Raw genomic sequence first — 24,484 nt, 5'->3', positions numbered from 1 at the left:
CACCTCATCAACTTCTGTCATCACATTATGGTCCTTCTTGACCTAGAACTCTTTTTGGGTATCCAGCTCTTGGACTTTGTTGCACAGTCCTGATCTTTGGATCTCTTCTCTGATAAAGTGCTGACATGGTTGCCTTCTGTTTGTCAACTAAATACTAGCTGCACACAAAAGCTTTACACTTTCTGCTTATTTGCTCTCCTCTAGATTTACCTGGCCTTTATCTTGTCCTGACTGGACTAAGGTTGCAGGTTTGCAGCTCAGAATCACCTTTGGCTTTGGCGGTGTTAGACTCAGTCCATCATTGTGCAATAAGACTGACCATTGGCATCTTCCAGACTAATCCATAGGTTGTATACTTGCTTAAGTCAGAAGCTTCCCTCTTTAGTTTGGGTGGTACCAACACATGCTCAATTATGTGATCACCATCTGACAAATTTCTAATCAGCCAACATATCAAGCTCTTTCTCCATGCAATGGACTTCAACCCACTAACACCTGCTCTCTGATGGAATTATGAATTGGAAAGTGCCGTGAGATCTTCTGCTAGAACTTCACACTAACCTCCGTAGAAAGTACTCACTGGGTGTCCCACTCTGCTCTGTCAAGAAGGCAACTGCTGCATGGTCCGCCTCCATCTTTTCCCCCAGAAGGAGTCTGCTGTTATATGTTGCCTGTGTATTGGTCATCCCAGATTAACCTACAATTTAAGGTAACATAATGAGCCACCCCTATATGTTGTGCTTGTAGAGCCTCAAAGGTGGTAGCTCACATCCTGGTGAAGTGTCCCCTCCTTTTAACCCTCTATGGTTCAGCAGGTTATTTGTCTCCAATATTGGTGGTCGACTCATAGACAGTTGAACTGGTTCCTGATTTTTCTTTATGAAAGGGGTTTTTACTCTCAGATATAATGTTTTATACTACTTGTGGGCAGAGAGTGTTGGGGATCTCCTGCCACATGCTAGGTCTGGAGTATTTTGACCCTACCTCCTTTGCCAGCTGCCAAGCTCCCTCTTTTACTCTTAATGGCTTTCAGATGGGCTGAGTCCCTTTTTTCTGCTGCATTGTATTTCCCATTTTACAAGTTATACTCTGATAAGTAGTGAATGCTGTTCAGCTCTATAACACGGCAATTATAACGGTTCATGGGTAGGATGGCTGTGTGAAAGGATGGCCCCCTCACATGCCGCTGAGGATACTCGTCTGGTCCCAACTATCTACTAATCTTATATTTCACTCATTTATTTTACTACAGTTGCTTCAGCTGATTTCTATTATGTTTTTGGTGTTCTAACTTTTACTGTTACAAATCTCCTGGCTAGGAGGCATAATATACTCTGTAATGTCTCTGACCCTAAGTGGGTTGGTGCGGGATCAGTTATGGGTGGGGTTTCTCTCACCACAGATGAGCCCTGGAGGAGCCCTCACGTGCTGTGACCTATGTACTGACCCAACCTATACATTTTTATGTATCTTTAAATTATTCCACAGCTGTGGCATCAATATTGGGTTTGAGGCCTCAGTTTTACCACTCCTATATACTTTCATAATTCAGTCAAATTTCCGGGTGACATCACTAACTCCAGATGAGGAACTGATAACCTCACTATTTAGTCCCTTAACCAGCAGCTAACCAACAAACTATCCAAATCTTGCTGATAGTTTGGGAGGGAAGTCTATTGGGCATATGTTGTTCCGTTAATCAGCATCTGTTTGTAAATGTGGTTGCTTACCAGTCTGCATCCCAGGCTTTCAAAATTCAGTGCTTCAGTTGCAATTGTAGATCAGAACCTGGTACTCAAAGTTCACTTAATTCCAATGTAGTTTCTTCCACTTTCATTTAGAGGCAAACTGTACTGGCTTGATGTCTTTAGTGCAGTGGAAGTTGAATTAAAAATCTTAGCTGTTAAGAGATCAAAATGTTACGGAGATAGCACTGATCTATCAATTTTGAATAGCTGCACACCAGGTAGTTCATAGTTGCTAGAGGTCTGATTATCACAGCTGCAGTGAATATGTTGTTTGCATTTGGTAGTGTGTGTTGTTTGTGCTATTTCAGGTTAGTGAATGTGTAGAAAGTTGAATTAGTGTAGTAGTTCTTGTGAAATTCAAATAATGTCTGGCTACCTCATTCTCTCAAAACTTCCAGAAAATATTGTGAATAAAGGAACTACAGGGGATAGGCAAAATAATGTGAAGAGTGGTAGTAATGGGATGGTTGTGTTTGATGGTCAACAAAGCAGGTAAGGCACGTGTGGTGCTGGACTGTGAGTTCAGTACGGGCTAGGCATCAAAGTAGGTTGTTTGAGTGTTGCACACTTCATGTTTCCTTTCAGAGGCCGAGGTCGGCGTGCAATGAAAGACCTAACAGAGTTCCAAAGAAGGCAGTTTTTGGGGGCCCGATTAGCTGGGGCATCAGTAACCAAGACAGTCAACTTATTGAATGTTTCAAGATCAACTGTTTCAACAGTCATGACAACCTACACAAAACATGGGAAGACATCATTGTGTAAATGTAATAGTGAGTGCAAATCAAAACTAAATGACAGAGATCGTCGTATGCTAACACGAATCGTGTCAAAACAACACAAAACTATGGCGGCTAAAGTGACAGCAGAGCTCAATAGTCATCTTTGAGACCTCGTATCTATTGACATTGTATGCAGAGAACTTCATAGAGCAAATTTTCATGGAGAGATGCTGTACCGAAACCATTAGTGACAACCACAAAGGCAAAGAAACGTAAAACATGGTGTCAGGAGTGTAAATCCTGGATGGCTGATCAGTGGAAACATGTCATTTCCAACACTGGGCCAGGTTTATATCTGGAGAATGCCAAAAGACATCTACAATTCTGATTACTTGATTCCAACGGTTAAGAATGGAGGTGGAAGAGTGATGATGTGAGCAGCCATATCATGGTATTTTGCTGGTCCCTCATTACTCCAGCCAACGATTATGTGAACATTTTAGGTGAGCAGGTGTACCCCATGATTCAAATGTTGTTCCCCAACATTAACGCCATATTTCATGATGATAATGCACCAATTCACACAGCCAGGACAGTGCACTTGTGGTATGAAGAGCATGCAACTGAACTGAAGCATCTTCCGTGGCCATCACAGTCCCTGAACTTGAACATTATCGATCCCCTGTGGGTGGTATTGGAGTGCAGACTCCTGAGCAGATTCCAGTCTCCCTTGTCACTGCAGGAGTTAGAAGAGGTTCTGATCGAAGAGTGGCATAGTGTTCCAATGAGACTATACAAACATTATGTGCCAGTATTCCCAGAAGAATCACAGCTGAAGTATGGGCAAATTGGGGTCCAATCCCTTATTAATAAACCATTCCCAAGTAAGTACAGTATCTCATTACTCTGCCTGTCCCCTGTAGGTGGTAGTTGTTGACATGGTATCATGTTGACATGGCATCATGAAAAAGTCTCTTTTGTAGACAACCTCAGCAACGGCAAATTTCACTTCGTTTGGGAGCTCAGTTTGAATGAATGCAGTTCTTATTTGTCTGCAAAAATCCTTATACTTATGTCTTCTTGTTTAGCATTCTGCTGGAAAACTTGCCACCCACTATCAACTGTTGAAATCTCCCTCTCTCGTATTCTCTCTTAACATTCCAATAAGTTTTAATTTGGTTGACATGCCCCTTTTATTATCATTGAGTTGATATTGTTCACTGCTGATGATTCACTATTTTGATGTCATGTTTCTCCTCTCCCATTTTCGCAATACTTCTACAAATGATGTGTGAATAGAGCAGAAAAACAGGCGAGGTGATTATTTGTTTTTATTTATTGACTGTTTTTTTTTCTTTTCAGTTCAATAAATGAACAATTGGAATATGAAAGGAATAGTATCCTGCGGCCTACCCCTATTGGCCCATTCCTCGGGGAGTTATTGTCAGCTACTGAATATATACACGTTGGTTGGCTATTGTCACCTGCTGGAAAGTATATCTGTGGAGAACTTTCTCTCGCATTAGATGACCGGACACCTGGATGGCAGGATCTGGCCACAGAACTTGGAATAAGTCTTAAGCTGATTATGGTATGGAATAATATTAGAGAGAGATTTTTGTTTTTATTTACTTATTTAATTTTTGCTTGAGAATGTATGTTGATATTACAGTTTCATAATTAATAACTGATCTTAAGTATGTAGCTGTTATTTGCTCTAGTCTTGGATCTCTAATACCACTTTCCTTAGATTGACAGTTGGTAGGTGGTAAGTGATAACTACCAATTGTGTACTTAACTGATTTTTCTTCTAAAGCTACCACACCTGATAAATTTTAGCACTTTTGTCTTTGAATAGCTGGATTCTGGTGAGCAGTTTACAACAGCTGAAGCAATAGAAAAATGTCACTAGTTAGGATCACTGGTGTAATTGTGAAGAAAAAGTTGTTTTCACAAAATTTACTGATCAAGTCATTCAGATTAAAATTTTGTGAATGATGCAATAAATGAAACTTACATAGTGAGACTGTACTGTTGTGGAAACAGGTGTCAGATTTAGTTACCAAAAACATGACTGGGATGACACTGTGGTGTTTTCTACACAACTTGGTGACTTGTTTTAAATTAGATACAAATGGTCTGATACAATGATCCAAGAAGGGAAAGGGGGGGGGGATGACACAGTCATCTCTTCATTGTAAACTCAAAGTACCCTGTTTTTAGGGGCTTTTAGTTTGATAAGAGTCCATTTCATTGTATGTAGTCCATATATGCTTAAACGTTATGGTATGACGGTAGACTATCTCACATTAAGTTTATTGTTTTCAAATAAGAAGCAGACTGGTTAAGCTGATTTTGTACTTGAGTATATTTGAAAACTAAAATTCTAAATTGCTATGTTTTCTTAGCAGAAATATGTTTTATGTCTTTGTATCTGCTAATGACTATCTACATTCATGCAAACCACTACGAAGTGTGTAGTGGAGGGTACGCCCCATTGTACCAGTTATAAGGGTTTCTTCTGCTCTGTTCCCGCATGAAGTATGGGGAGAATGGCCGTCCAAACATTTCCGTGTGCCGTGTAATTAGTCCAGTCGCATCCTCTTGACACGTATGGATTAGGATTCGTTATGAATAATAAATTAGGGCAGAGAGTGACTTACTGTGAACAGTTCGGTGATAGCGTCGTTATCAGAATCAACAGTAAACCAACACCAATAGCCTATTGCAGCTCCCTCTAGCACCGTGGAAGTCATTTCCTGATGTTGTATCCCTTCTCCTTGTCAGTGTTTTCCACATATTCTTTTCCTCTCCGATTCAGTGCAGAACCTCCTCATTCCTTACCTTAATCAGTCCACCTAATTTTCAATATCTGTCTGTAGCACCACATCTCAAGCACTTCAATTCTCTTCTGTTCTGGTTTTTCCACAGTCCATGTTTCACTTTCATACAATGCTGTGTTCCAAACGTACATTCTCAGGAATTTCTTCCTCAAATTAAGGCCTATGTTTGATACTAGTAGAGTTCTCTTGGTCAAGAGTGCCCTTTTGGTCAGTGCTAGTCTGCTTTTGATGTCCTCCTTGCTCTGTCATTGGTTATTCTGCTGCCTAGATAGTAGAATTCCTTAACTTCATCTACTTCATGACAATCAATTCTGATGTTAAGTTTCTCACCGTTCTCATTAATGCTACTTCTAATTTCTTTTGTCTTTTCTATTTACTCTCCATCCATATTCTGTACTCATTAGACTGTTCATTACATTCAGCAGATCATGCAATTCTTGTTCACTTTCACTCAGGATAGCAAAGAACAGCATATCACATCATTGGTATCCTTTTGCATTGAATTTTAATGCCACTCCAAAACCTTTTTTTTTTTCATTGCACGGGTCATCAGTGCTGTGTTATTCTTGTCAGCAACTTGGATGCATGAGCTGTTAGGCTGACTGTGTGATAATTCTCACACTTGTCAGCAGTCTTCAGAATTGTGTGGATGATATTTTTTTTCGAAGGTCAGATGGTAAGTCGCCAGACTCATACATTTATTTATAGTACTGTATCTCAGATGCTTCAGTTCTATGTTTGATACTAGATTTTGTTTTGGCAGAAGTGCCCTCTTTGTGCTAGACAGCTTTTCATGTTCTTGCTTCATCTGTCGTGTGATTTTGCTTCTAAGGTAGCAGAATTCCTTCATTTTATCTACTTTGTAGTTCCCAATTTTGGTGATAAGTTTTTCTTTAATCTCATGTCTGCTGCTCTTCATTACTTTAGTCTTTCTTCAATGCTCTTTCAGTCCATATTCTGTACTCAATAGATCTTTTTTGTTCCATTCAGTATATCCTGTAATTGTCAGTGCTTACACTGAGAGTAGCAAAGTCAACAAATGTCACCATTGATATTCTTCCAACCTGAATTCAATATCACTCTGAACCTATCTTTTATTTGCTCCAGTGCTTCTCTGATTTGCAGATTGAACAGCCCGGAAAAGGGGGGGGGGGAGGGAGAGGAAAGAGACTGCATCCTTGTCTCACAATCTTTTTAATCTGAGCACATCATTCTTAGTCTTCCGTTGTTATTGTCCCTTCTTGGTTCTTACACCCATTTTTCCAAGAATTTTGGACATCTTGCACCATTTTATATTATCAAATGCTTTTCCAGGTCGACGAGCCCTATGATTTTAATTAAGTGTAGCTTCCATTATCCAGAGAAGCTCTCCAGTGCCTTTACCTATCCTAAAGCCAAACTGATTGACACCTAGGAGATTCTGAATCTTATTTTCCATTCTTCTTTCTATTATTCTCATCAGTAATGTGCATGCCTGAGCTCTTAGGCTGACTGTGCGATAATTCTCACACTTACCTGGTCATTTTATCTTTGGAATTGTGTGGGTGACATATTTCTGAAAGCCTGTCTCATTGATTCTACAAACCAACTTGAATACTCATTTAGTTGCCACCTTTCCCCAACGAATTCAGAAATTCCAAAGTAATGTTACCTATGCCTTCTGGCATATTTGGTTGCAAGGTTATCGAAGCTCTGTCAAATTTGGGATGTAATAGTGGATTTCATGTGTTTTTGATATCAACTTCCATTTCATCTTCTGTCATCATCGGAGAAGACCTTCCCCTCTTCAGAGCATTCAATGTAATGTTTCCAGCTATCCACTCTATCCTGTGTGTTTTAACAGTGGAATTTCCCCTGCACTTTTAATGTTGACACCTTTGCATTTAATTTCATCAGATGTTTTTTCCTACATTTCTGTATGCCGAGTCTGTATTTCCAATGACCAATTCTTTTTTGGTTTTTTCGCATTTTTCATGCAGCCATTTTGCCTTAGTGTTCCTGCATTTCCTATTTATTTCATTACTAAGTGAATTGATTGTGTGAATCTTTTTATTGTGCCTATCGCGACTCAGCATCTCTGCTATATGGTGAGTAGCAACTTTCCTTCTCTTGTATTGTTTCATTCCTAAGTGGCTTATTTTACTGTATTTTCTGAGCATTTCTGTACCTTTTTCTTTTGTCAATCAATTTCAGTATTTCTTCTGTTACCCTAGGTTTCTTCACAGTTACCTTTATTGTACCTATTTTGTCTGTCCAGTGTCTCTGATTGTCTTTTTCAGAGATGTCATTCCAGCTCAATTGGACTGTCCACTTTAGTATTCATTATCACAGTATCCACAAGCTCAGAGAACTTTAAATGCATGTCATCCTCAGTACTTCCAACAGCTGAGTGTTTGTTCTTTCTAGCAAAAATGCTATCCTAGCCTTCTTGATGACTTTATTAACTTTAGTAAACATCATCACTATGACAACATGATCACTAATCGCTGTCTCTATATTGATGCCACGGATAAGGTCAGGCCTGTTTGAAGCTCCAAGTACATATGTGAAGAGTGTGGGACTCAGAGCCATTGAAGCACAGCTTCCTTTCCTGTGCTGCTCTCTGCATCTTCTCTGCAGTTTATTAGGAAAAAAAGTATTTCATTCCACACTATTGACTAGTTTCAATTGTTCGTCAAGTGCACATTTTCATCTTCTGGCATGTGTAGCATTACGCCATATTAAAGAGCCAAACACGAGACAATTCAGCATCTCGAAAAGTGCACTGAAAGGCTAAATATTAGGCTGGGGCCTACTTCATTGTGGACCTGGACATATGAATGTGTCCTTTAAGCTCCATCAAGCATTTTAGTATGAGTTATGAAATTCCTAAGATCTTTCAGTATTGTCCGATGTCCTATTTCTGTTATGACATTGTGAGATCGCTTAAGGCTCTGTGTGTGAACATATGGACATATGTCATTGTAGGTGTCGGTGCCCAGTAATGCCTATTTTCTGGCACACTCTACCAACTGCTGAAATGAACCCATGTCTAAGAGGTCGTGGGAAAATATTGTGAATGGTTCTTTGAAAATTGTTATTTTTTAAGGAAATTTCCTTTTATGCAAGATGGATTATGTTATGTGTGAGTGTGTGCAATGTATTTCTTAAATCACAAAGCATTTGACTATCATTTAAAACTAAAACTTTGAGAACCAGCCACTTAGAATAACTTCAAGTCCAGAAGACTAGACATTAATGTCATTGTTTAAAGTTTACTGGGACACTTGTGATGTATCTTAGTGTAAAACGCGCGCGCACACACACACACACACACACACACACACACAGAGGAAAACATTCCACGTGGGAGATTATATATAAAACACAGATGATGTGACTTACCTAACGAAAGTGCTGGCCGGTCTATAGACACACAAACATACACACAAAATTCAAGCTTTCGCAACAAACGGTTGCTTCATCAGGAAAGAGGGAAGGAGAGGGAAAGACGAAAGTATGTGGGTTTTAAGGGAGAGGGTAAGGAGTCATTCCAATCCCGAGAGCGGAAAGACTTACCTTAGAGGGAAAAAAGGACAGGTATACACTCGCGCGCACACACACACACACACACACATCCATCCGCACATACACAGACACAAGCAGACATTTGTAAAGGCAAAGAGTTTACAAAGGAAGAGAAGGAAAATTTGTATGCGAATATGGAATGGAGATAAGGAATGAAAGAGGAAGATGCCTGGTAGACTCTTGCACAGAGCATAACTTAACTATAGCTAACACTTGGCTTAAAACTCTTGAATGAAGGTTGTATATGTGGAAGAGGCCTGGAGACACTGGAAGGTCTCAGATTATGTAATGGTAAGACAGAGATTTAGGAACCAGGTTTTAAATTGTAAGACATTTCCAGGGGCAGATGTGAACTCTGACCACAATCTGTTGGTTATAAATTGTAGATTAAAACTGAAGAAACTGCAAAAAAGGTGGGAATTTTAGGAGATCGATCTGGATAAACTGAAAGAACCAGAGGTTGTAGAGAGTTTCAGAGAGAGCATTGGGGAATGGTTGACTAGAACGGGGGAAAAAAATACAGAAGAAGAAGAAGAATGGGTAGCTTTGAAAAATGAAATTTTAAAGGCAGCAGAGTATCAAATAGGTAAAGAGGCGAGGGCTAGTAGAAATCCTTGGTTAACAGAAGAGATATTGAACTTAATTGATGAGAGGAGAAAACATAAAAATGAAGTAGGCAAAAAGGAATACAAATGTCTCAAAAATGAGATCGACAGGAAGTGCAAAATGGCTAAACAGGAATGGCTACAGGACAAACATAAGGATGTAGAGGCATGTATCACGAGGGTGTAAGATAGATATCGCCTACAGGAAAATTAAAGAGACCTTTGGAGAAAAGAGAACCACCTGTATGAATATCAAGAGCTCAGTTTGAAAACCAGTTCTAAGCAAAGAAGGGAAAGCAGAAAGACAGGAGTATACAGAGGGTCTATACAAGGGTGATGTACTTGAGGAGAATATTATGGAAATGGAAGAGGACGTAGATGAAGATGAAAGGGGATATATGATACTGCGTGAAGAGTTTGACAGAGCACTGAAAAACCTGCCATCTGGTGTGCAAGATGTATGAGACAGGCGAAATACCCTCAGGCTTCAAGAAGAATAAAATAATTCCAATCCCAAAGTAAGCAGGTGTTGAAAGGTGTGAAAATTACTGAACCAGCAGTTTAATAAGTCATGGCTGCAAAATACTAATGCGAATTCTTTACAGACTAATGGAAAAACTGGTAGAAGCCGACCTCAGGGAGGCTCAGTTTGGATTCCATAGAAATAATGGAACACGTGAGGCAGTATTGACCGTACGACTTATCTTAGAAGATAAAGGAAAGGCAAACCTACATTTCTAGCATTTGTAGACTTAGAGAAAGCTTTTGACAATGTTTATTGGAATACTCTCTCTCAAATTCTGAAGGTGGCAGGGATCAACTAGAGGGAGTGAAGGGCTATTTACAATTTGTACAGAACCAGATGGCAGTTACAAGAGTAGAGGGACATGAAAGAGAGGCAGTGGTTGAGAAGGGTGTGAGACAGGGTTGTAGCCTATCCCCAATATTATTCAATCTGTATATTGAGCAAGCAGCAAAGGAAAAGAAAAATTTGGAGTAGGAATTCAAATCCATGGAGAAGAAATAAAAACTTTGAGGTCTGCCGATGGCATTGTTATTCTGTCAGAGACAGCAAAAGACCTGGAAGACCAGTTGACAGAATGGACAGTGTCTTGAAAGGAGGATATAAGATGAACATCAACAAAAGCAAAACTGGGATAATGGAATGTAGTCTAATTAATTCAGGTGATGCTGAGGGAATTAGGTTAGGAAATGACACTTAAATTAGTAGACGAGTTTTGGTATTTGGGGAGCAAAGTAACTGACGATGGTCAAAGTAGAGAGGATATAAAATGTAGACTGGCAATGGCAAGGAAAGTGTTTCTGAAGAAGAGAAATTTGTTAACATCAAGTATAGATTTAAGTGTCGGGAAGTCTTTTCTGAAAGTATTTGTATGGAGTGTAGCCATTTATGGAAGTGAAATATGGACGATAACTAGTTTAGTTAGACAAGAAGAGAATAGAAGCTTTCGAAATGCGGTGCTGAAGATTAGATGGGTAGATCATGTAACTAATGATGAGGTACTGAGTAGAATGGGGGGAGAAGAGGAATTTGTAGTTCAACTTGACTAGAAGAAGGGATTGGTTGGTAGGGTATGTTCTGAGGCCTCAAGGGATCACCAGTCTAGTATTGTAGGGCAGCATGGAGGGTAAAATTTGTAGAGGGAGACCAAAAGATGAATACACTAAGTGAATTCACAAGGATCTAGGTGACAATAGTTACTTGGAGATGAAGAAGCTTGCGCAAGATAGAGTAGCATGGAGGGCTGCATCAAACCAGTCCCTGGACTGAAGACCACAAAAACAATAATACTAAAATGTGCAGTGTATCATAACACAGAAATATGCAGCGTATTGTAATATGAAAATATGCAGCATACATGTTGCTGCACATCAAAGATCTTTCCAAAACACTATTTTATTGTATTTTTTTTTTTCTTTTCCCCTTGCCAAGTTTTGTTCTCTATAAAGTGCCAGGAAGTTCTAGGTTGGTGTATAAAACCTTAACCTTTCAAACGACTGGTATTTTTAAAGCTCCAAGGGAAAGTACACTGTTGCTTATAACAGAAAAAATGTATTTTCACCTTGGAAGAAGTGTATTTTCCTGTGGGGGGAAAAGTGTATTTTTAACTGAGAGATCTGGGATTTTTTTTCTTGTCGATGTATTCACCCTGCACAGATTCCCTTCATCATCGACTGTACCATGGTGTACCAAGGATATAGCAGTCACTATCCAGGACTGCTGAAGTGCACTGCGACAATTTAAATGACACACTTCAGATACCAACGGTATTGCTTTTAAGCATCTCTCTGCTAAGGCTTGTTACCTTATTAAGCAGAGTAAAAAGGAATGCTGGGAGCAGTGTTTCCTTGATGGGGATGTATGCCTTTTAATCGCAAGCTTGGTCCAAGCTCCATAGCCTTGTAGGCCACCAGGGACAATCAACTGTGCAGGGTCTCATCCTACAGGGTGCTCTGTGTACTGATCCATTGGTCCTCACAGAAAACCTCTTGACGCACTTTGCAACAGCATCGGCATCCTCTCCCTCTACTGCTACCTTTCTTTGGCAGAAACACAGAGTTGAACAAACCCCTCTCTATTTTAACCTCTCCCTCCCTCTCTCACACCAAGCCAAATCCTAAATGAACTCTTCACTGAATGGGAATTCTTGCAGGCTCTTACCTCTTTACATGATGTGGCTCCAGGCCTGGGTTCCATCCACAACCAGATGATCCATCACCTAGATGTTACCCAGAGGCAACATAACCTTAGGGTCTTCAACCGCATTTGGCTCACGGATGCCTTCCCATCACACTGGCAAGACAGCGTATTTATCCCTGTCCTTAACCCCGGGAAGAACCCAACATCTCTTGATAGCTACCACCCAATTATCCTGATGAACGTACTTCGTAAACTGCTCAAGAGGATGATTAGCTTCCGATTATATTGAGTGCTCAAATTTCAGGGCCTTTTTTTACAGGCTTCTACTTATTGAAGACACCTTGTCATGGTCTTCGTTGACCTACATAAGACATACGACACAGCTTGGCACTGTCACATTTTAGTTACCCTATATGGCTGGGGCTTTCATGTTCCGCTTTTGATTTTAAGCTGCGAGTTTTTATCCCACTGGCTCTTCCAGGTTTGAGTTGGCACTTCACTCAGCACCTCTTGGGTCCAGAACAGTATCCCACAAGGTACTGTGTAAGTGTCGTGCTCTTCCTCATCACGATCAATGGACTTGTGACCTCTGTTGGGCCTCCCATTGCTACGGCATTATAAGTTGACGATTTTTGTGTCTGGTGCAGCTCACATTCAGTAGCATCTGCTGAACACCAGCTCCGAGGTGATATCTGATAGGCTTCTGCATGGGCCCTCTCCCATGGCTTCCACTTTTCTCCCTCCAAAATACAGGTTATGCATTTTACTGTCGATCCAAAGTCCACCCCAACCCAGAACTTTATTTAGGTGATGTAGTAGCACAGTTCCATTTGTTGGGCCTTATTTTTGATAAAAAGCTGACATGGCTGCTCCATAATCGCCACCTGAAGACTACCTGCATGGGGAAGCTTAATGCTCTCCATCTCCTGGCCCACACATCTTGGGATGCAGACTGTGCTATTCAGGTTTATGGCTTGACCCTGTTCATCATTAAGGGGTGCGTCTCACTGTCGGTGCCTTTCACGCTAGTCCTATTGACAGTCTCCTTGCAGAAGTGGGGATCCCCCTTCTACAAATATGATGGAGCCAACTCCTGGTTTCTTACACAATCACCATTTGACTATTCCTGACCATCCCTTTATCCCGCCCTCTTTGCAACCCAGGGATGTCTCCCTCCTGATACGCACCCTCTGGTGAGATTGGTTGTTGGAATGCATCTCACTTCCCTCTGTCAGGATCTCCATCTTCACTCACAGGAATGTGCCCCTTATGTTTCCTCCTGCAACCTCCCGTGGATGGTGCCTCGACCAAAGATTAGGACCAACCTGTTCCAGAGTCCTAAGGTCTATCACCCCTATGATATTCTGGCATCTTGTACATTCCATCCTTGAAGAGTTCTAGGGTGCTAAGATCTTCTGCACTGTTAGTTCTAAAATGATAAATATGGCGGAGTACACTTTTACGTGTCCTACTGGCATGGAACACCATTTACTGCTGGGATCATGTAGTATGTTCACAGCAATGCTGCTAGCCTTTAACTGAGCCCTCCATTTTGTTTCTCAGGTATCCTTTCACAGTGTTTTAATATGTACTGACTCAGTGAGTAGCTTGCAGGCTATAGACAGATGCTACCCTTGCCACCATTTGGTCTCTGCTATCCATGGCCTTCTCTCTTGCCCTTGGCCGTAATGCCTCCTCTGTTGTCTTCCCCTGGGTCCCAAGTCACGTGGGCATTCCAGGGAATGAACTGGCTGACCGATTGGATAGATAAGCAGATAATTACCCCCCCATTCCCTTTCACAATGCCAGGTGCAGATATTCGGATACACATCAATTCTCCCTTTGCCCAAAAGTGGAATGATATCTGATGTGCTACTGCTCTCAGAAATAAACTCCGCACAATCAAGGAGTCTACTGCAGTTTGGGGCTCTTCCTTCCACTCCTTTCGGAAGGACTCCACTGTCTTATGGCATCTATGCATCAGTCATACTAGGCTCACCAATTGTTTTCTCTTGCGTAAAGCCATAGTGTGACTGGTGCCAGACTGACGGTATCCTATATATTAGTGGAATATCCCCTTCTTTTGGTCCTTTGTACTAAGTATAGCCTTCCAGATTCCTTGTCTTTAATATTAGCAGATGAGCTATTAATGGTTGAACTGGTCCTCAATTTCCTTTGCTAAAGTGATTTTTATTTTCAGTTATAAGGTTTCGGTTTGCTCCAGGAGCAGGGCAGGGTGGCTGTGGTTGGGGCCTCTTTTAGTTTTTTCTAGGCCTGGGACCCATGACCTATTGACCCCTCTGACTGGATCCACCTACTTTTAGCAGACCATCTATCTTATGCAAGTAACTTTGAATTATGGGACTGAAGACCTCGCTATTTAGTCCCATAACCCCCCGCCCCAAATCAATCAAGGGGTCCACGTGGTACATTGTGTTCTTCGAGGTAGCATTTAAGTGGGATACATTTTCTCAAAGTGAAAATTATGGTCTACCATTGTGAAGCCGTATTTCTCACCCTTGATGTAGTTCTGTAAATGCCAGTGCTTTGGCCATAAGTCTTCCTATTGTATGAACAACTTAGTTTGTAAAGACTGCTTGGTCATTTGATAAAAATTGCTCGTGTGAGCAACCCCAATTCTGTGTCAATTGTGGAGATGATCACCACACCCCACTCCCTTCCTGATACCAGAAGAGTGTTACCTGAATCAAGGAATGTAAAATTCAGGAACTTAATTCCCTGACTGCCTCTCATATTTTGATGGCCGGAAAAAGCAAAGTCAGCCGGGACACCCTAAATGTGGTAACTGGAAAACCAGCTATGTATATTACTGTCACGGGCGAAAACTGCAACAGCAAACTTCCTCCAGTATCACAGTCTGTGTTATTCTCTGAGAAATACATTTCACTGATTACCATTCTTCAACCATCTGAGATTACCATGCCTCCTGTCTGGAATGCACTGGCGTAAGAGAGCAGCTGGAGGAGTCTGTTTTTGGCACAGATATCATTGGTTCCCCTCTGTACTCCACTGGAAGCAATAGCAGTGCGATTAACTTTTGCAACTTTTGTTTAAACCTGGTCAGGGCACTTAAAACGTTCCTTCAGACAACAATCTTGAAATGATAGATCTCGCTCCTACATCCCGCTCCCTCCTTTCCTCTCGTTTGGACATATCAGTGCACACCATCCCATGTGGAGAATACCATGTCATCTGGAATAGGCATCCTGAGTGACCAATTTTATTCTAATATTGATCTGTGTCATCTCAATAACGGCATATCTACCCACTTTAGCGCTACTCATGACACAATTTCCTATACCAATCTTATGATCCCCTCCCCAGTCTCACTGCTTCTCTACAGTCACCACCACATGACAATCTTTGTGGCAATGATTGCTTTCTGATGATCCTATCACTTCTTTGTCGCTGCCCAACAGACCAATTGCCACTTTGAACTCTCCAATGGGCAAACTGTCAGTTGTATACCTTTGCCTTCACAATCGTCCCCTCTTCATCAGATTTTTTATCAGTGAGGTTGTCTGAAACATCTCTGCTACTATCATCTGCATTGCTCGAACTGCTGTCCCTTTTTCTATGGGCCCTTCCATTGGTGGCCATACCATGGCAGCCTGAAGGTATTGCAACAGCTATTCAGGGCAGTCAAAGAGCCATTCAGCATCACAAGCGACGTTCTTCACTGACCACCCTCATCACTTTCAAGCAGTCGTATGCCAAGCCTTACTGCCAACTTCAGTGCAGTAGAGGGAATGCTGGGAGTGTTCAGTCTCCTCGTTGAGAGCTTATGCCTCTTCATCCCAGGTGTGGACCATGCTGCATAGTGTACTGGGCCGATGGAAATCAATAACTGTTTCAGATCTCCTCCTCTTGGTGCTATATCTATCAAAATGTTGGTTTTTGCTGAACACCTTGTGACACATTTAGCTACATCTTCAGCATCCTCTTTTACTCAGCTACTTTCTGAATGTGTAAAAGACAAGTTGACAACATTCCCTATCCTTATAATAAACCTTTGATTGGGAACTGCTTCAAACCCTTGACTCATCTCATGATAGAAGCCACATGCCCTTCTTTGATTCATAATCATGTTTTCCATCATCTGAATATGACTTGCAGAGTCCATCTAATCATATTTTGCTAGGACATGTTATCCTTTCAGTGCACAGTGTGTGTGTGTCATTGTCCCAATCTTTAATTCAGACAAAAACCCATCGTTCATGGACAGCTACTGATCAGTTAGCCTCCCAAATGTTCTCTATAGGCTGTATGGAAGGATGGTAGTCCAACAATTTTGCCATACTTTGAAATTTTCATGGGACCTTATGTTCTCCTATCAGTGTGGTTTCCTGGGGGAGATAGTACATAACCAACCATCTGGTTAGGTTAGAAACGGCAATGAAACAGTCTTTTTCTAAACATCAACAACGCGTTGTAGTCTTTTTTGACCTGCACAAAGTATGCAGCAGCACTTGGTGCCTGCCCTCCATGATTGTGGCTCTTGAGGTTTCCTATTGCTTTTTTTCATCAGTTTCTCTCTCTCTGATTGTTTTAGTTAAGAGTTGGTGTATTGCTCAACTCTGCATGCGCCCAATAGAATGGTCAAACGGTCACCCTCCGGATATCATGTTATATCTTACATACTTCATTATCGCCATCAGTAGGCTTGTGACTTTGTTAGACCAGTGGAGACCTCTGTGCTGTATGTCAGTGACTGTTGCTTTTGATATATCCATCAATCCTTAACCTTAACTGAATGCCAGCTCCAAAGTGCAATCTATAGAGCCTCCATTCTGCTCCTTTCCCATGATTTCCAATGTTCTCCCACAAAAATTCAGGTCATGATTTCTATTGTGATACCTTGGTTCATCGTGACTCGAAACCCTTCTTGGGTACCCAGCACTTGGACATTGTTGCACAGTCCTGAACTGTGGGACTCATATTTGATAAAAATCGTACATGGCTGCCCCATATTCATCAAATTGAGACTAGTTGCATGTGAAATCTTAATGCTGTCTTCTTCCTCACCTACGTCACTTGTCAGCTGTGGAAAGCATCATTTCCAGCAATACCAACTCTTGCTCACTTACACAATCAGCATACAAAAATTTCCTAATTTACCGATGTCTTGAATTCTCTTTTCTTATGGAAGGTGTCGACACCTTGATGACTGCTACCTTGTGGGTTTCCCAGTTGGAATGTGCCTTTATACATTCCGCCGTGATATCCGCCTGTCCTTTTATAGTGCACACTCATGTATTCCTAACCATTCCTCATCAGTTAGTACCCAGACTATAATGTAGGACAAATTTATTTAAATGACCAAGTTTCAATCTCTGCTGTGATCTGTTGATGTTATTTCCTCCCAGATCTTCAGGACTATTTACTCTGGGACTCTAAAACCATGGACATGGTTTTACGTCTGTTGCAGTCAGGATCAAAATATGTTGCTGGAAATCTGTTGTGTTTCTATGGTGGAGATGAAAGCCATCAACAGAGCCCTAAGTTTTATTAAACAGACCTCTCTTGATCACATTTTAATTTTCTCAGTCTGTGGGCAGTCTTCAGGCTATTGATTGTGTAACTTTTGTCATACTGTTATACCTGCTATTCATGCTATTCATAATCGTCTATCTGACCTTAGTTGTATTATTTGCTCAGTTGTGTTTCTTTGAGTCCCAAGTCTTGTGGGTAACACGGGGAATTAACTGGCTGACCATCTGGCTAGACAAGTGATTACTCACAAACATTTGCCGTGATGATCTTGGGTATGGATTTACCTGCTGCTCATAAGACTTCTAAGTAATTATTCAGATATGGAACATCATCTAGTGGGCTACTGCCCCCTATGATAAATTCTGTGCCATGGAATGGAACCTGGGTGATTTTTGGTTTGGCTTCAGTTTTCCATTTCCTGTGTGTGATCTGTAGCCCTCTGATACTTTAGATCAGCAGCTTTATTTAATAAGATTTGTTTGGTCCCTTTTTCTTGATGTTTGCTGAGATGGACCTGCTCATCAGTTCCTACCAATCATGTTCCAACAGTCATCATAGAACAGATGGGTACTGAAAGGGACCATTAATTGTCCTCCAAGCTAGTTGAATGATATTAACAACTGAACTTTAAACTTTCTGTATCTCACTTTCTTATTCAACAACAGTCAGTCACCCCCTCCCCCTACGGGTCCGGCGGTTAGGATAGGCCCGTGGTATTCCTGCCTGTCGTAAGAGGTGACTAAAAGGAGTCTCACACTTTTTGGCCACTTTACAAATTCTACAGAAGTGCGGGCCATATGGGGAAGGTTGCCTTACGTGGTGCACCAGTTATCCATAGTGCCATTAGGTTCGATCTCCTGAACCTCTTCTCATCATGGCTTTGCATCTCCACCTGCAATTCCACTATTTGGTCGAGGCACTTTCCAAGGTACAGCATCTTTTTCCCTGTTTCCTGTCCTCTCTCACCCCCATGACACTATTGGATTTCTGTGCCCAATGTCCAGCATGGTAGCCAGTCCATTGTGGTAGGGCTGTCATGTACCCATTTGGTGGTAGCCCCCTGACAACACAGGGATCACACTGCTGATGCCTGAGCTGTAAACTCTCCATGTATGCCAAGGAGAAAATGCCCATCTTCGTGGGGCATCAGGACTCCCAGCAATAGACATCAAGCCAGGTGGCCTTTGCTGTGGTTGGGTGGCACCTGTGGGGAGAGCCCCTGAACGGAGTGGGTGACATCAGGGCGGATGATTTGCCATGAAGCATACCAAGTCATCTCTTGCTGGCGACTGTATGGCACCAGCAGTCTTTAAGAAGGGCAAGATAGAATACAATGCTGACAGGTACGATGCTAAATTGTTTCCCTCCCTTGTCACGCCATGGGAGGAACGTAGGGCTTCAGAAAGACGAGAGCTATATTCGCCTTGGTATTTAGTTTATAGCAGAATTGATGGCAACTCCTTTCTATCTACGAAGCCTCAATTTTTTGTTGAACATCTTGAGTATAAGTTTGGGGAAGTGACAGTGCTGTCAAAGATGAGAAACGGTGCAGTTTCAGTTCAGACTGCATCCCCAGCCCAATCCCAGGCGTTACTCGCCTGTGACAAGCTGGGTGATGTTTCTGTTTCTCCTCATAAAAGCCTCAACATGGTCCAGGGGATTATTTTCAATCACGACCTCCTCTTGCAGTCTGAAGATGAGCTCCGCGCCAGTTTAGAACGATGGGGGTGTTCATTTCATCTGCTGTGTTTACAGGGGACCCAAAGACAACAGGGTTGCTACCAGTGCCTTCATCTTGGCCTTTGAGGGTGATTCATTGCCTGAAAAGGTCAAGGTGATGGTTTACCGCTGTGACATTAAACCATACGTCCCTCCCCCTACACGGTGCTTTAAGTGCCGGAATTTCGGGCACGTCTTCCCATGCTGTACTTCCAGTGCCACATGTCGAGACTGCAGATGTCCACTGCATCCAGATACTCCATGTGTGCCTCCTCCCACTTGTCAGCTGTGGAAAGCATCACTCCCCCTTCTCGCCTGACTGCACGGTACTCCACAAGGAGCAGAAAATCATGGAGTACATGACCCTGGACCGCCCCCTGCGGGTCCGGGGATTAGAATAGGCCCGAGGTATTCCTGCCTGTCGTAAGAGGCGACTAAAAGGAGTCCCTCCCCCTCAAGGGGGTAGTTAGCGCCTGCGTCCAGAGACGGACTGTTCGACGACCTATATTTGCGGTCATTTTGGTTTTTCACTTCTCGTTTCTTCCTTCCTTTGGTTGGTTCCTTACTTTGTTCTTCTCCATCTCACTGTCTTCCTTACTCTTTCCCTTGCCTTCTTCTCCTTGCCCTCTTCTCCTTGCCCTCTTCTCCTTGCCCTCTTCTCCTTGCTTTCTCTGGTCTCCGCCTCGGCGTTTGAGACAGTCTGTCCTCTCTCTCCCTCTCTCCCTCTCTCTCTCTTCTTTTTCCTCTTCTCCCTTCCTCCCTGTGCGTGCCTGAAGGTCGACCCACGCGTTCGCACTAATAGCCGGTGACGAGGTAATGCGTAATTCCCCACCCGGGGTAGACAAGTAAGGCACGCGCGTACCCCCTGGTAAAGGCCAGGCCCAGAGAGGGGTGATTTCCTGAGCTGATACCTTCTGACCATGCCGTTTGGTCCCTCCATCTGTTTCTCGGGAGGTGTGACATGAGGTGTAAACATTCACCTAAGGCGGGAGTGCCCTCTGAGAGGGTCCCCACAAGGAAGGAGCGCGCCATCGGAGACGCTGGCAATCATGGGGGATTCCTCCTCAATGGATTTCTCTTCTTCTTCTCTCTCGACTTCTGCCCATAAATGGAAACTTGAACAGCCACCAGTGACAAAAGTACTCCCACCTGCCCCACAGTTCCTCGTAGTTTCTCGATCTGAGGACGGCAAGGATTTTTCCTGTCAACCCTTTCGTTATCCAGAAGGGCGTAGATGCCATAGCCAGATCTGTCAAGTCGTGTACCAGGTTGCGTAATGGTACCTTGCTACTAGAAACTGAGAGCGCCTTTCAGGCACAAAAACTGCTTCGGGCCACACTCCTGTACACGTTCCCTGTCCGGGTGGAGGCTCACCGCACTTTGAATTCATCTCGTGGTGTGGTATATACTCGATCACTCGACGGATTGACTGACAAGGAGATTGAGTTTTTCCTCACTGAGCAGGGCGTGATGGCTGTCCATAGGGTCATGAAAAAGGTCAACAATGACCTTGTACCGACCCGGACACTTTTCTTGACCTTTGATAGTGTTCTGCTGCCGTCGCGTATCAAAGCGGGCTACGAGGCTATTTCTGTTCGCCCCTATGTCCCGACACCTACGCGCTGCTACCAGTGTCAACGTTTTAATCACACTCGCCAGTCTTGTTCCAATGCGGCTAAATGTGTCACTTGTGGCAGGGATGCCCATGAGGGTGACTGTCCACCTCCATCTCCTCGTTGTGTGAACTGTCAGGGTGACCATGCAGCATCCTCCCGCTACTGTCCCATCTACAAGGAAGAACGCTGTATCCAAGAAATTCGGTTCAAAGAGAAAGTGTCCACCTCGGCTGCTTGCAAGCTATTTGCTAGTATGAAGCCCACGCTGCTCCCAGCGGGAAAATACAGCACTGTCCTCGCCTCTCCTCGGGTTACAAGGGAGGTGGCGACGCAGACATGCGATCTGACCTTCAGCACCACGGTCGTCCGTTCGGCCAGTGCTAAGATCACGCGGTCGAAGTCTCCTCTTCCTCCCGTCACCCCTCAGACACAAGCACCTTCATCAGCTGCTGCCAAGACGAAGACCCAGAAGTCAGATGCACGGGCCTTCAAGAAGGAACCGTCCCGTGCAAACTTCCTACATACCTCGAACTCCCAGCCATCGACCAGTACTCCCACTAAATGACTTTCCAAGAAGGCTCATAGGAAGCACAGTTCTCCTTCTCCGCCACGGCACATTTCTTCTCCTGCGCCACCCAGCAATTGCCGCCCCAGGCCGTCATCCGTTTCGCCTGGCCGCACCGCTGGTAGCCGAACATCTGGCCATCCACCGGCGGAGGAAGGTCCTCCTCCCGGCCATCTTAACGCGATGGCCGATGAACCTATAGAACCAATGGACGATGACTGTCTGCCTACTGATAGTGTCGGCAGTGCTCGCTCGAAGCCAGGCCCTCAGTGGCCTTCGAGGTGACCCCTTCTTTCATCTTGCTTTTCTTCTCACGATGGCACTTATTCACTGGAATATTCGCAGCATTTGCTCCAACCGAGAGGACTTAAAGTTGCTGCTCCGCTTGCACCGTCCGCTCGTCGTAGCCCTCAAGGAAACGAAGCTACGCCCATGCGATTACATTGCCTTGGCACACTACACCTCTGTGCGTTTTGACCTACCCCCTGTGGTAGGTATTCCGGCTCATGGAGGGGTTATGTTGCTGGTCCGGGATGATATTTACTACGATCCCATCACATTGCACACCGGCCTGCAGGCAATTGCCATCCGAATTACTCTCCCCACTTTTACATTTTCCATTTGTACCGTTTACACTCCATCATCGTCTGCCGTTACCAGGGCAGACATGATGCAAATTATTGCTCAGCTACCTGCACCATTTTTGTTAACTGAAGACATCAATGCCCACCATCCCCTTTGGGGCTCTCCAGCATCCTGCCTGAGGGGCTACCTGTTAGCAGACCTTTTCAACCAGCTCAATCTAGTCTGCCTCAATACTGGCGCCCCTACTTTTCTTTCGGACACATCTCACACCTATTCTCATTTAGACCTCTCTATATGTACTACCCAAACTTGCAAGCCGGTTTGAGTGGTATGCCCTTTCTGATACATATTCGAGCGACCACTTCCCGTGTGTCATCCTTCTCCTGCATCATACACCCTCTCCGTGCTCAACTAGTTGGAACATCTCCAAAGCAGACTGGGGGCTCTTCTCTTCCAGGGCGACCTTTCAGGATCAAACCTTCACAAGCTGCGATAGTCAGGTCGCACACCTCACGGAAGTCATTCTCACTGCTGCTGAATATTCCATCCCTGACACTATTTCTTCTCCACATCACGTACCGGTCCCCTGGTGGACCGCAGCATGTAGAGACGCTTTACGTGCTCGTCGATGTGCTTTACCCACCTTTAAACGCCACCCTACAGTGGCGAATTGTATCACTTATAAATGATTACGTGCGCAGTGCCGTTGTATTATTAAAGAAAGCAAGAAAGCCAGCTGGGCTGCTTTCACAAGCACCTTCAACAGTTTTACTCCTTCTTCTGTTGTCTGGGCCTAGCCTGCGCCGGTTATCTGGCACTAAGGTCCACTCACCAGTTTCTGGCTTGACGGTCGCGAATGACATCCTTGTGGCCCCTGAGGATGTCTCCAATGCCTTCGGCCGCTTTTTCGCAGAGGTTTCGAGCTCCGCTCATTACCATCCTGCCTTCCTCCCCCAAAAACAGGCAGAGGAGGCTAGGCCACCTAACTTCCGCTCCTCGAATAGTGAAAGTTATAATGCCCCTTTCACCATGCGGGAACTCGAAAATGCACTTGTCCGGTCACAGTCCTCCGCTCCAGGGCCTGATTCTATTCATATTCAGATGCTGAAGAACCTTTCTCCTGCAGGTAAAGGTTTCCTTCTTCGTACTTATAATCGCATCTGGATTGAGGGACATGTTCCCGCATGCTGGCGCGAGTCTATTGTTGTACCGATTCCTAAGCCGGGGAAGGACAAGCACTTGCCTTCCAGTTATCGACCCATCTCGCTTACCAGCTGTGTCTGTAAGGTGATGGAACGAATGGTTAACTCTCGTTTGGTTTGGCTGCTCGAATCTCGATGCCTACTTACCAATGTACAATGTGGATTTCGTAGGCGCCGCTCTACATCTACATCTACATCTACATTGATACTCCGCAAGCCACCCAACGGTGTGTGGCGGAGGGCACTTTACGTGCCACTGTCATTACCTCCCTTTCCTGTTCCAGTCGCGTATGGTTCGTGGGAAGAACGACTGTCTGAAAGCCTCCGTGCGCGCTCTAATCTCTCTAATTTTACATTCGTGATCTCCTCGGGAGGTATAAGTAGGGGGAAGCAATATATTCGATACCTCATCCAGAAACGCACCCTCTCGAAACCTGGCGAGCAAGCTACACCGCGATGCAGAGCGCCTCTCTTGCAGAGTCTGCCACTTGAGTTTATTAAACATCTCCGTAACGCTATCACGGTTACCAAATAACCCTGTGACGAAACGCGCCGCTCTTCTTTGGATCTTCTCTATCTCCTCCGTCAGACCGATCTGGTACGGATCCCACACTGATGAGCAATACTCAAGTATAGGTCGAACGAGTGTTTTGTAAGCCACCTCCTTTGTTGATGGACTACATTTTCTAAGCACTCTCCCAATGAATCTCAACCTGGTACCCGCCTTACCAACAATTAATTTTATATGATCATTCCACTTCAAATCGTTCCGCACGCATACTCCCAGATATTTTACAGAAGTAACTGCTACCAGTGTTTGTTCCGCTATCATATAATCATACAATAAAGGATCCTTCTTTCTATGTATTCGCAATACATTACATTTGTCTATGTTAAGGGTCAGTTGCCACTCCCTGCACCAAGTGCCTATCCGCTGCTGTTGACCATCTGGTTACCTTGTCGACCATCATTATGAATAACTTCTTGCGGAAGCACCCGACCGCGGCTGTGTTCTTTGATTTGGAGAAGGCTTATGACACCTGTTGGAGGGCGGGCATTCTCCGCACCATGCATACATGGGGCCTTTGCGGTCGCCTCCCTCTTTTTATTCATTCCTTTTTAATGGATCGACAGTTCAG

General features: G+C 43.6%; 1 protein-coding gene across 1 annotated transcript in view; it reads left to right on the top strand.

The window, feature by feature from the left end:
* Positions 1-24,484, top strand: part of LOC124803481 — a 95,171-nt gene that overhangs the window by 2,560 nt on the left and 68,127 nt on the right. The window contains exon 3 of the mRNA XM_047264676.1: positions 3,830-4,058. Within this exon, the coding sequence (XP_047120632.1) occupies positions 3,830-4,058 (229 nt within the window). The remainder of the gene's footprint in view (positions 1-3,829; positions 4,059-24,484) is intronic.

The sequence above is a fragment of the Schistocerca piceifrons genome, chromosome 1, assembly GCF_021461385.2.
Source record: "Schistocerca piceifrons isolate TAMUIC-IGC-003096 chromosome 1, iqSchPice1.1, whole genome shotgun sequence".
NCBI classification, from domain to species: Eukaryota; Metazoa; Arthropoda; class Insecta; order Orthoptera; family Acrididae; genus Schistocerca; species Schistocerca piceifrons.
Note: the sequence above shows the minus strand (reverse complement) of the source record. Positions and strands in the feature narration are given on the sequence as shown.